This window comes from Myodes glareolus, chromosome 2 (assembly GCF_982192425.1).
Source record: "Myodes glareolus chromosome 2, mMyoGla1.1, whole genome shotgun sequence".
Classification (NCBI taxonomy): domain Eukaryota; kingdom Metazoa; phylum Chordata; class Mammalia; order Rodentia; family Cricetidae; genus Myodes; species Myodes glareolus.
In genome coordinates, this window is record NC_142027.1 from 52786587 (window position 1) to 52799070 (window position 12484).

General features: G+C 43.9%; 1 protein-coding gene across 1 annotated transcript in view; it reads right to left on the reverse strand.

Moving 5' to 3' along the window:
• Positions 1-12484, reverse strand: part of Tmprss7 (transmembrane serine protease 7) — a 33182-nt gene that overhangs the window by 4565 nt on the left and 16133 nt on the right. Inside the window, exons 9-14 of the mRNA XM_085685566.2 lie at positions 9338-9474; positions 7797-7904; positions 3912-4022; positions 3008-3124; positions 1997-2168; positions 162-430 (exon numbers count right to left, since the gene is read on the reverse strand). Coding sequence (XP_085541692.2) covers positions 162-430; positions 1997-2168; positions 3008-3124; positions 3912-4022; positions 7797-7904; positions 9338-9474 — 914 coding nt within the window. The remainder of the gene's footprint in view (positions 1-161; positions 431-1996; positions 2169-3007; positions 3125-3911; positions 4023-7796; positions 7905-9337; positions 9475-12484) is intronic.

Genomic DNA, 12484 nt, shown 5'->3' on the forward strand with positions numbered 1-12484 from the left:
CCTCTCTCCCTTTATCAGTTGAGTCCTGCTTCTTTTACGACAGGTAAAAAGGTCACAAAACAGATGGTATACTCAGTCATCCCTGCGAATGCCAAAGCATTAGGTCAACCCAGATGTCTTTCCTTTGTAGGGCAGGGGAGTGACCATTCACTCATACACACCTGCTTCATGCCTTCGCCCCCAGCCGGTCACCCAGCACTTTTCCCCACCGCGCACTTTCTGGCCAGCTGGGGGAAGACATATTGGCTGAATGATCTGCTTCAGGGTCTCAGGCCAGGCTATACTGAGCTGTAGCAAAGCAATATCATAGTCAAAGGTTTGACTGTTATAGTATTCGTGGACCACAATCCTTCTGAGTGGAGAGACGAACTTGGCGCTCCCCTGCACATACATCCCAAGGTGTGCAGTCCATGGAGTGGGGTCAGACAGCCTGGTGGAAAAGGAATAAAGCACAGGGTTAGTAACTGTTGGAAAGCAAGTACTTACAGAGCCATGATCAGCATGCACAGTGGAGGGCGTTACTGCCAAGCCCTGTCCTAAGTCCTGGTTCTGTTCAGTGCCATAGCAAGGTCCGCAGCCTCCCTTGTCTCCTTGCTAGACATAGCCATGATGTAAGTTGTCTAGTAATAGCAAGTTATAGCTGGACTCCAGAAAATTCTCTCAGTGGTGTTTTGAGAAAATACCTCAACCGTTTCTTGCCCTGTGTCCTCTCATGAACTAACCACACACAGGTCAAAAATATGGGTGACTTCAATTAATTTGTTACTCTTTTATTTATGCTAATAATATAGACACACGGGGACAGTAAGGTATTGTATGGGGACCCTTTTTTCAAATTCAAATGAAATGGCTATCAACAGATTAGATACTGAAATGCTTTAAGCCTCAGAACATTATTGAAATACTTTCTTGTGAGCTATCAGAATTTTTGCAGATCAGTGTAGTGGATGCTCAGGCCTTGGCCAATCCATCTGAGAGGGGCACTCCCTTATAAGGTTTGGTCTCCCACAGAATCAGTGTAGCAACCAGGGAGAATATGGGTGCAGAGGACATGGAAACTTTGGAAGAAAGCTAAGGACATGGTTCAGAGAAAGGCTAGCGTCATATTTGGAGCAGTTATTTTATTTATTGATGAAGTTACTTCAATAATTAGCATGAATCCTGTAAGTTCCAGGGAAAGTTAAGATTCAAATTATGTAACTTCACTGTAATACTCTATTTAAAATTTTGGATTAATTGGTGTTTTGTTTTACTTAAGATCCAGCAGATCTCAGACATGTCTAAGATTTTTGTTTGTTGGTTTGTCTTTTTTTTTAAATTTTTTTGTTTTTAGATTTATTTTTTGTTTTATTTTATTTTGTGTTCACTGGTGTTTTGCCTGCATATATGTCTGTGTGAGGGTGCCAGGTACCCTGGAGCTGGAGTCCCAGACAGTTATAAGCCATATTGGTGTTGGAAAATGAACCCAGGTCCTCTGAAGCAACAGCCAGTGCTCTTACTGCTGAGTCATCTCTCTAGTTTTAGGTGTAAGGTTTTCAGTGAGGTTTTCTTTTTTCTTTTTTTAAGTTTTGCCTTTACCCTTAGTTCAAAGAGAATCTGTCCCTTAATAACTCTACAGGCAAAGGCAAACAGAGCCCTTCTGACGTCAGCCCTGGCTTCTGGTACCCCTGCCTCATCCAAAAGAGATCCCTGCTCACCAACCATCCTCCAGTACTGCCCTTCTCTACATTCCGTACACTGATTGGGTTTGTCCCTATGGTTTGAAAGCCAGTCTCCATTTTCTCAACCTAATGAAAGTATATCCAGCCTTGGTGATTCCTTTGTGTTCTTTGTCTTTATGTCAATGGTATCTAAAATCAAAACTGGCGTACAACTGGCTCCCTCCACCCAAAAACATAAAGGAGCCCAACTAAATTATTCATTTCCACTAGAAATCTTTTTCCCCAAACTGGAGGTGAGATGTACAGTTTTGAGGGTGAAGAATGGGACAGTCTACCTGTTTCCATGGAAACAATGGGCTGCTGAGAGAAGCCACTCCCTGGAGATGACGGAGGCCCCACAGTAGGCTGATCCAACAAAGTGGAGGCTGACCTGCCATGGCCAGGTCCCCTCTTGAGAGTCAGAACCCCCAACGATGCGGTGGAGGGAGGAAGAGCCCCTGCTACAGCCTTTGGGAGAGGAAGGGTCATATGACTGAAAGGCAGACAGAAACAGAAACACACAGAGAGAACCGGAAATTCGATCACATTCTGGCTGTGTTGGGAACTGAGTCATCAAGCCATCAGTTGGCAATCTCCTGCTTATCTGGCAGAGAGGAAATCTATAGGTCTATCTGGGATCAGGGCCAACGCAGCACCCCTCCTTTGCTTCTGAGAGCATGAGAGCATGCCCTGACTTGGAGTCTATACGCTGATGCCTATGGGGGAGGAAGGCCTTGTACTAACAGCTGACATCAGCAGCAGCTCATGGAGCTAGGGATTATGTGGGAGAGAAACAGTAACTTCCAAGTCTAAAAGAACTGAGAATGCCTTCGAAGTGGTGATAATTTGAGAGAAGGCATTTAGAAGAGAATTTGTAAGTCCAAGAAGTGGACAGCTACTGAAATTTAGATATCAGAGCCCTTGCTTTTCAGTGTAAATGGCATCGATAAGGATGGATCATGAACCTGTTACCTCATGATTGAGGAGGACATTTGGCATAAAGAACTTTGGTGTTGTCCTTACGGAGAGTCATAGCTAAAAGTCATCCACTGGAGTCCACTGCTTTGCGACAGGTGACTTCCTCCTTGACTGGGATCCTGTGTGTTAACTCTATTATCACGGAGGAAGCCGGAACAAACCTGAGAGATTTTTATTTCTTTGGAATAGTGTTGGATTCAGGACACCAATAAGTACTGTTATTTCCTAGATCTCGAGCAACCTCTGCTTGAGGAATGGTACCCGGAGGCCATGGGCAGCGGATGAAGGAAGAGAGAAGACAGGAATCAAAAGAAGCCACTTCTACTCACTGCAGCCCTCCTCGTCACTTCCGTCTGGACAATCCACGATCCCATCACACTGCGCATTTTGTTTCCGGAAGCAGATGTCATTGCCACATTTAAAGGTCCTGTTGGTGCACGGGATGCCTAAAAATGAGTGAAAAGAAGGAACAGTTTCGGTGTCTGTTGTTGTTGCTTCTAGCCAGAAACAGATTTGAGGGAATGGAACTCTGAGAAAAGAGTTACAGTCACACCACCCCTGTTTTCTGCTCTGGAAAAAGCTAACAAAATACGCAGGGTGCCCGACAGGGACATTTTCCTTCACCTAAGCAGATCCCTTGGAAGGCAAGACAATAGCACACAGCTGAGGATCATTCTAACTGCCTCCCTCTCCATACCCCTGGCGAACACAAGATAAAAAAAAAATTGACCATATCAATGACCTTGAGTCATAGCTTCTTAGCTATGGCTTAGTTTTACTCTCTTAAGAAAAAAAAAAGTCACAGCCATGTCACATGCTGTCCTTTTAGGTTGTTGGAGAAAAATAATGAAGAGATACTCTGAATTACAATGCATTTGTTCACGACCCATGGGATTCACTTTCTACAGCTGTGTTATCAGGGGTCCTCACAGTGTCTGACAGGCTCGTCTATGACAGACCTTCATTGTCTAACCAAAGCTGGCACGAAAAGCCAGTAAAACCATGAAGACATGCCAATATTTGCACGGGAGCACATCCAATCCCACTCCACCTACTGTGAGCAAGTATGTCATTGTTTTCTTGGCTGGGTAGGATTCTCCGAACAAGAGCTATCAGGGCTAAAACTGAGAACAGTCTGGGGAAAGTGGGGCGAGATGATCTCTCTGAATGCAACAGAGCTCTTGGCTCCCTGAGGAGCTGCAGAAAGAACAGAGCCCGGTGTGTCATGCTCACTCCGCGTGCAGTTCTGCTCATCCTGGCCGTCCTCACAGTCCCAGAAGCCGTCACAGACCAGAGGGCCGCGCTGCCGGAAGATGCTGGCATTGCAGGCAGGCTTGGCAGTCACTGTGGCGAGAGACAGAAAAGTCAGGAGCACAGGACATCAGCTGGTCTCCCTGACGACCAGCAGGACCCCTCTAAAGCTGTGAACCTTAACGTGCAAGTACTGTGGGGCGACACAGTGTGTTTCTCTTGAAATGACACATCCCTGGGAGGAAGCGGATGTTTAGTGTAACTCCTTTTCTAGATCTTGTTTTTGCTATTGTGTGAGTGCATTTCAATTGGGTGGTTTATGTCACTTCAATTCATTGCATCATAAAGAATCATGTTTTGTTTTCCTTTTGAGATAAGATTTCACTGTGTAACCCTAGCTAACCTGGAACTCACCATGCAGACCAGGCTGAACCCTGAACTCAAGGAGATCCTCTTGCCTCTACCTCCTGAGTGACAGGTTTAAAGATGTATTCCACCATGCCTGGCATAAGTAACCCTTTTCTAAGTAAAATAATCCTCCTCATCAGCTACGACCTGAGTTGAACTTGCCTACCCTCCTGAAGAAGGTGCAGGGGACTGAAATGGGAGCTTTTATCTCATTCATTTTTTTACTTTGGGTCCCTGACCAAAAAAAAAAAAAAAAAAAAGAACAGGTGTTCACAAAAAGCTTGGTGAATGAATTAATGTGAAACCACCTTAATATTGTTTTATTCTGATAGATGTATATCCTAAACACCACCGCTTCCTCTTTGACATGCATCTTGAGTTACCTTCACAGCCATGGCAGGCACAGTGCACCAGCAAATGCTAGACTTCCTGAGCCTCCTTATTCCCCAGGGAAAGATAAGTGTGCTATATGCCCCATTCTGTAGTCCCACAGTGCAGGACAATCAGACATGATAGGGAGTCCAGTCAAAGCAGGAACTCAGTTTGTTACTGTGAGCGTCAGCTTATATATGTTAAGTGACATTCTGTGATCTGGGGGTACCTCCAGTCAATGAGAGGCAGCCAAACCCTCCTCCTGGCTGGAGGGGCATCTACCCAGTTTTTGCTGTCTCATCCTAACTCAAACTCGAGCCAGGTTTTTTCTGCCCTAGAGTCCTCAGGTATAGGCTCTGAGATAATTTTGGCCCAACATCAAGCACCTGTAGAAGGACATTTTCACAGTGATTTCTGGATTGTGAAATTAGCACTTTTACTGTCTCTGCCTGGGTCACCAGAGTATTTCTCATCTTCGCCCCTCTGAAGAGTGAGGGAAGTACACTGCTACCTTGAAATAGTTGGTTGTCTCCAACAGGGCCCAGCTGACAACCGAAGGATAGCTTCAAAATTGATGCAGTGAAATATAATGATAAAAATATTAGTCCTTATAAAGTAATAGCAATGGCTTTCATCTGGAGCGTCAGAGCAAAGAACAGTAATGGAAAAAAAAGAAACCTTCAACCACGAAAACTGGCAGCACCTCTTTTCTTAAAAAATAGAAGCCAGGCTGTGGCAGAGCATGCCTTTATCCCAGCACTCAAGACAAGGAGTTAGAAGGATCACTTGTGAGTTTGAGGCCAACCTGGAATCTCTGCCTCAAAAAGTACACACCCCCCCTGCCCAAACATAAAAGAAAGAAAAAGAAAACAAAGAAAGAAAAGAAATAGAAGATTTTATAGATTTAGAGTCCTAATAAACCATAAATTAAAAAGATTTTGTTATTTTCAATGTAAAAGTATACAAAGGAGTTAGGCATATAGTTCAGTGTTAGAGTACTTGCCTAGTATAAGAAAGACACTAAGCTTGATTCCAGTAACACACACATACACAAAATTGTAGCGAAATGGGTTATTTTATGAGCATAATTTTATATAGTTGCAGTATAACAAATATAATGTCTGTCGAAAGATATGGAAAAAATGCATACTGTCACTGTTACGAGAATATTTAAACATGGACAAAAAAGTTGACAACAACTTTATATTGTCCTGCAAGTTATCTTCGAAACATCATGCCCTGAAACTAGAAATCAACTCAGGGACAGGTTGCAAATGACAATGAAAAACCAAGCTATAAATCCTCTCTCTAGACTAGGACTATCTTGTATCCATTCCTTTGTCGTTATCAGCATGAGATCAGTGTATGTGTGGAGGAGAAGGCAGGAAGAACGTAAGAAAGCAGTGTCTTCAGACCCGGCAGGCCGAGTGCACATATGAGCTCACAAGACTGTGGTGGGAGGCACAGGACCTCCATAGCTTCAAGCCAGACTGGATCTCAGCACCGAGAAGGGGAAGTGGACAGGAGCTAACCAAGATGCTATCTCCAATTGGCATCTACTTGCAAAAGAAAAATTATTTTTTTCCAGTGGATTCTCACTGGGTATATTAACTACACTTAAGGGCTGGCCACATACCTAACAGTAGATGGCCAACACAGAACAAACTCAGTGGAATTTTTGTAGACTTTTTCTCTCCTATTGCTTTGTTTGGTATTTTTTCTTTTTATACGCTACCAATCTTTTGGTTGTAAATTATGGTTTCCAATTTTGTACTTTTATGGATTTTGTTTTTGTGTCTGTCTGTGTGTGTGTGTTTCTTGTGGGTTTTTTTTCCCGTTGATTTTTTTTTCTTGTTGTTCTGTTTTCTTTGTTTGCTTTTTTTATAAAGAGGGAGAAAGAGGGTAGACTTGGTGGATAAGTGGGCAGGGTCTAAGAAGAACTGGGAGAGGAAAAACCTTTATCAATATATTTTATGAAAAAACTTTTTCAAGGAAGTCAGGACCACGAAGGGTGCATTCACCCACTGATACAAGGGGACTGATCGAAGGAGAGCTCACCAAGTCCAGCTGGACTGGGACTGAACGAGCATGTGATCAAACCGGATTCTCTGAATGTGGCTGACATGGGGGCTGACTGAGAAGCCATTGACAATGGCACTGGGTCTTGTTTCATCTGCATGTATTGGCTTTTTGGGATCCTGGCCTGTTTGGATGCTCACCTTCCTGGACCTGGAGGGAGGGGGGAGGAACTTGGACTTCCCACAGGGCAGAAAACCCTGACTGCTCTTGGGATTGGAGAGGGAGGAGGAGAGGGAGTGGGGGGAGCGGGAGGGTATTGGGAGGAGAGGAGGAAGTGGAAATTCTTAGAAAGAAAGAAAGAAAGAAAGAAAGAAAGAAAGAAAGAAAGAAAGAAAGAAAGGAAAAAAAATAAAAAAAGAAAAAACCTTTTTCAATGAAAAAGTAACTATAACAGAAAATATAAATAAATCCAGCTTGTTTACCATGTCTGTGTTCCAAGAGCAACCACACTGAATTTACTTCTTGCAGATTCTGAGCTCTTCAAGGAGAAGAATCTGAGCTTTGACATAGGATAGTGGTGGCTTAGGTCATTATCCACAAGCCATTTGTCCCCACAGTCAGAGTAATGCCACATCCCTGGGGGACGCAAAGTGAATTTCCCTCCCTCTTGACTATGGGCACAGTTATGTGACTTCTGAGCTATGGAATATGAGATAAACTTTTCAAGGCCAGGTCATATGGGGAGTCACATGTTTCTGCTGACTTTTCCTTGCTTTTGTTACTACTACTTCCTTGGCTCAATGAAAGAAAATGCCATAAAGACCAGCCATAAGCCCCGCCTGGAAGGACTCAGTACAGAATGGCTCAGTACTTGAACCTGAGCCACTCAGTTAAACTGAGCCTACGCAACTCATGAATGCAAGATCAAGAATAATTGATGGGGTTAATCATGCCATTGAGTCTTGAGATAGCTAGTGATTGCAGAGCAACAACAGACACTGGTGTCAGCCGGCAGCAGCAAGGATTCCAAGGAGTGGCTTCTTCATAATGAAGTCATATTCCACCTACCACAGAAAAGCTCGTCACTCTCATCGAAGCAGTCGTTTACCCCATCACAGCGCTGGGCCTGGGGGACGCACAAACCGGATGAGCATCTAAAAGACCCGGCAGGACAAGCTACAGGCAATTAAAACAGAAGAAGAAGAAATAAAGAGGAAAGATACAGAAGTTTTTGACTTGGTTCCTAAAAGTCATCAGACCACCTTAGCAAAGAATTACAAAGTATTAGTTGGTTAGAGATTTGGCAGACAAATTGAAGCAATGATACAGTTTCTCCATCATACCAAGACTATGCGTAATTCTTAATGCATGATTTCCACAAGCAAAGAATAAAAGCAAATTAAAGCTACAAAGGTAGAATATAGTAAGACCAATGTCTGTTCCCAAGGCCCGGAACTCCTGCTTCCTCCCTCACTGCCCATGGTTCCTTCCAATTTAACTAGGCTACTCATCAAAGATAAAACCTTTGAGCCAGAGCTTATGGGTAAGCATTACACCAATAATAAGTCCTCTCTCCTGTCATATGAAAGAACAGAGAACACATGCCAGACCAGCGACTGTCTCAGTGGCAGTGGGAAGCGTGGGTGGCCTGCTAGACCATCATCAGGGTGTGTGAAGCCATTAGCAATGGGTACGCTTTGCTTCTCCCGTGTGCCCACTGGAAATTCAACCACTCTGAATATCAGAGTGCAGCACTGAATCCAGAAGAAGGTGCGTTTGGAATTGGCAGAGTGGGACGCGTTAGAAAGACGCTTCTTTTCTCACACTCGTGGCATCTCCACCGCGTCATTTTATTTGTCTCCTTCCAAAAGAGTCTAAAATATCTCTAAGTCATTATCTACACTCCGCAGCTTCAACCACTTCCCTCAAACATTGCCTTTCCCAGGACCACTTCCTGGCTGTGTTCTGTGGTTTCTTATACAAATTTCAACTTTCTGAAAGTTTTGAGTCATCTCAACTAACCATGTCTCCACAGTCACTGTCAGCCAAAGAGAATACCGAACGCCCCTCACAGAGTCCCTGTATGTTTGCAGAAACACTATGATCACATGGATTTGTGGCTAGCACAGGAAACATCATGATGAGTTCTGTGGAGGCTGAGGCAAGAGGATTGCCTCGAGTTCAACACCAGCCTGGTCTACATATGCTATCCAGAATTACACAGTTAGAATTTGTCTCAAAAGGAGAAAAATGAGAAAGAAAAAAGAAGAAGGTGAGGGAAGAAAATCAAAAAATAAAGACCAAAATATAGGCTTTTCTTATATTTTAGAAGTCAAATGAAAAACTGTATTTCACCTCTAAGTAATATCAAAAGGCTATTTTTAATATATATATTTTAATATAATTTAAAATATATCACTAATACATACTTTGATATCTCTTCATTTTGTAGTATATGTTACTTGCTTATTTTAGAAGATAAATAATAGCAAAGAGCAAAAATGAGGCAGTATTAATTCCTTAAATTCTCAAGGCCTGAAGTAAAGAAAGATTAGCCTTCCTTTATCATTAAGGGTTCCTCAGATTTTCTAACCTGATTCCAAACTTACGTTGACTGATGTTGTAGCTGCCATATTCTACCAAGAGAGGCTTGTCTGAAAGTCTGGAGCTGCACTGGAGCTGGATGTGGACCAAGGGGCTGGGCACCCGGAAAATGGTCTCATGATCCATGTAGGAGCCACAGTACCTGAGAAGACAAGGGTCAGGGGGTCCGTGTGGCATGAGGTCCCAGAGACTCTGTTCCGTTGCCAGTGACAATGTCACTGATGCTTTGGTCATTCAGGCTCCGTGAGCAGAGAGGCTTCTGCAGAGCTAAGAATGACAGCTACTTTGTGCTGTGGGACTGTGGTGTGGTAAGAGTGTTCTCCTTCGCTAGACAGAACACAGCACTGTTGACCTGTTGCTTTCTTTATTAACACTGCAGATTAGCAAAACAAAGGCTCAAATTCTCTGAGTTTTCGTATTTCTACTGTCAAAAATATGTAACAAGAATGGCCTGCTTTTATCCATAAATTCTTCTGTAGAGTGGAGCAGAATCTGTGAGCTCAGGCTGAAAATATGCAAATACTCCCACCCACAGTTGAGACAAATGACAACAACATTAATTCAATCTTAATTGAAATCTGATTTGCACTGTGGGGCTTGTCCTTGGCAACATTTCAAAGAAGGAACAATTACCACGTATTTCCTACCTTGACTTTTTCTCTACTTCCCAACCTTTCACGTGAGCAGGGTTCCCAGGGTCCTCTTGAGTAAATGTCAACCTGGTTAATAATTCTCACTATGTGAGCATTGTAGCTAATGGAGCACAGAATATTACTTTATAGCAAGATAAGTTAGTTTACTGCCCAGTGTAGGCAAGGCTTTTCCAGTGTGAAACCAGTCAAAACTCTATGGGAAACACCTGATACAAGAACAGAGGGCGTGATCGCTTGGTACCTGTGACTGCCAAGCACTGTAGGCTCCCAAGGCATATGGGAACTGCTAATGTTCCATTGCTGTCAGAAGCACTATCTATGAATTTGAAGGCTTAAAAAAAAGGGGGACACCTATATTATTCAGAAATCTTTGGCAGTTGGCTGAAACTCAGCAAGTTGAGAGGATAGAACCCGCTATGAGGCACAGAAAGACGTGACTGTTGTGGCGTCTGAGGGGCACCCAAGGTTAAGTCAAGCTGTTAGGAGCATACCATAGCTGTCATGTACACTGAAAACATGGCCATTGTCTTATCTGTGTCTCAGAGTGGCTGCTTGTGTTTTGTGCCTTCTCTTCTTGCAAAGGTGAGCTCCTCGTGGTGTATTGGTATGGTTTGAATGTGAAGGGTCTCCGACAGGATCATGCAGTTGAGTCGATCCTAAGATGGTAACACTGTTATAGAAGGCTGGAAACACTTAGGGGACAGGTCCCAACTGGAAGTAGATAGTTAGGGGTGGAGTCCTAAAAGGGACATTATCCTGGCCGCACCCCACTCCACCCCACCCCTGCCCCTGCCTCACCTTCTGCTTCCTGGTTGGTCTCTGCAATGTGCCTAGCTGCCCATGTTTCTGGCCACCAGACTGAGCCACTCCTACCATGGTGACTCCTCCGTCACAACAAAAATCCCCTGAAACTTTGAGCCAAACTAAATCCTTCCTTCTCTCTGCCTCATATTTTGTCATAGCAACAAGGAAATTAACTAGCATACACGCTAAAAAGGAGCTCAAGGAGAAGGGAGCCTTTGTACCTATGCTTGGGCTGGAGTTTGAAGATTAGTGCACTGTAGGGCATGGCACCGAGTTATAGATTAAAAGTGTAAAAAGTGGAAGATGGAAGAAACCCAGCAAGAGTCAGTTTATATTTTGTGTATGGACACATGGCAAGGAATGGTTATCATGAAGAAGTGAAGGGATTTGTTAAAGTTCAGACAGCAAAGATGTTTCTGCTGACTCAGAATCTGTACACCAGTTGGCCTAATGCTAAATTCTAGCACTTTCTTAGACACCAAAGATCTGCTTCGCTAGATTTGCACAGAGATTTTCACTGCTCTAGGGTTCCAATACTGCATTCAGCTCCTCTGGGTACAAAGACCCTGTCCATGTTGTCTGATGCTCCCGAGAGAACCTTGGATTTCTTTCCATCAACACTGATTTTTGTTGTTGTTGTTTTGTTTTTTGTTTTCCTGCTTCCGCATTGCAGCCCACTTTCCCTTGTCCCACTTCTCAGTTCGGTTTTGGTGAAACAAAGCAGAGCCTTTCTTCTCTAGATGGAAAGGACTGGCCAGGAAAGAGCTGGGGATGTGCCTAGCGAGGGGACAAGCAGAATCAGATGAGTCTGACAGTTCTTCAGCTGGCCTAGAGGGCCAGAAAGAAGCAGCTCTGCTTCAGGGAAAGTATTAGGGGCAGGAAGTTTTCCTGGTATTGGTTGGAAAGAGACTCTTCTACTTGAAGCAAAATGTCCTGGATCATATCATACTTGTTCATTCTGAGAAGAAAAGTCTTCTCTCCTTTTCTTTCTTTCTTTTTTATTTAGTTTTAGCTTTTTCATTTTACATACCAACCATAGTTCCCCATAACCAGTCTTCAGAAAGGTAAGGCCTCCCATGGGAATCAACAAAGTCTGGCGTATCAAGTTGAACCAGGATCAAGGCCCTCATGCAAGGCTGAGCAAGGTATCACTCCATAGGGAATGAACTCTAAAACACCAGTTCATGTACTAGGGATAAATCCTGGTCCTATTGCCAGTGGCCCCACAGACTGCCCAAGCCTCACACTGTCCCCCACATTCAGTGGGTCTAACTTGGTCCTATTCAGGGTCCCCAGCTATCAGTTCAAAGTCAGTGAGCTCTCTCTAGCTTGGGTCAGCTGTCTCTGTGGGTTTCCATACTATGATCTTGACCCTTTTGCTCATATAATCTCTCCTCACTCTCTTCTATTGGCCTCCAGGAACTAGGCCCAGGGCTTAGCTGTATCTGCATCTGCATCTGCTCCCGTCAGTTACTGGGTGTAGATTCTATGATGGGAGTAGGGTGGTCACCAATCTGATTACAGAGGAAGGCCAGTTCAGGAGCCCTCTCCACTACTGCTAGGAGTCTTAGCTGGGGTCTTCCTTGTGGATTCCCTAGCACCAGATTTCTCCCTAACTCCACAATGGCTCCCTCCATCAATGTATTTCTTTCCATGCTCTCCCTTTCTGCCCTTCCCCCAACTCAATCAACCCTT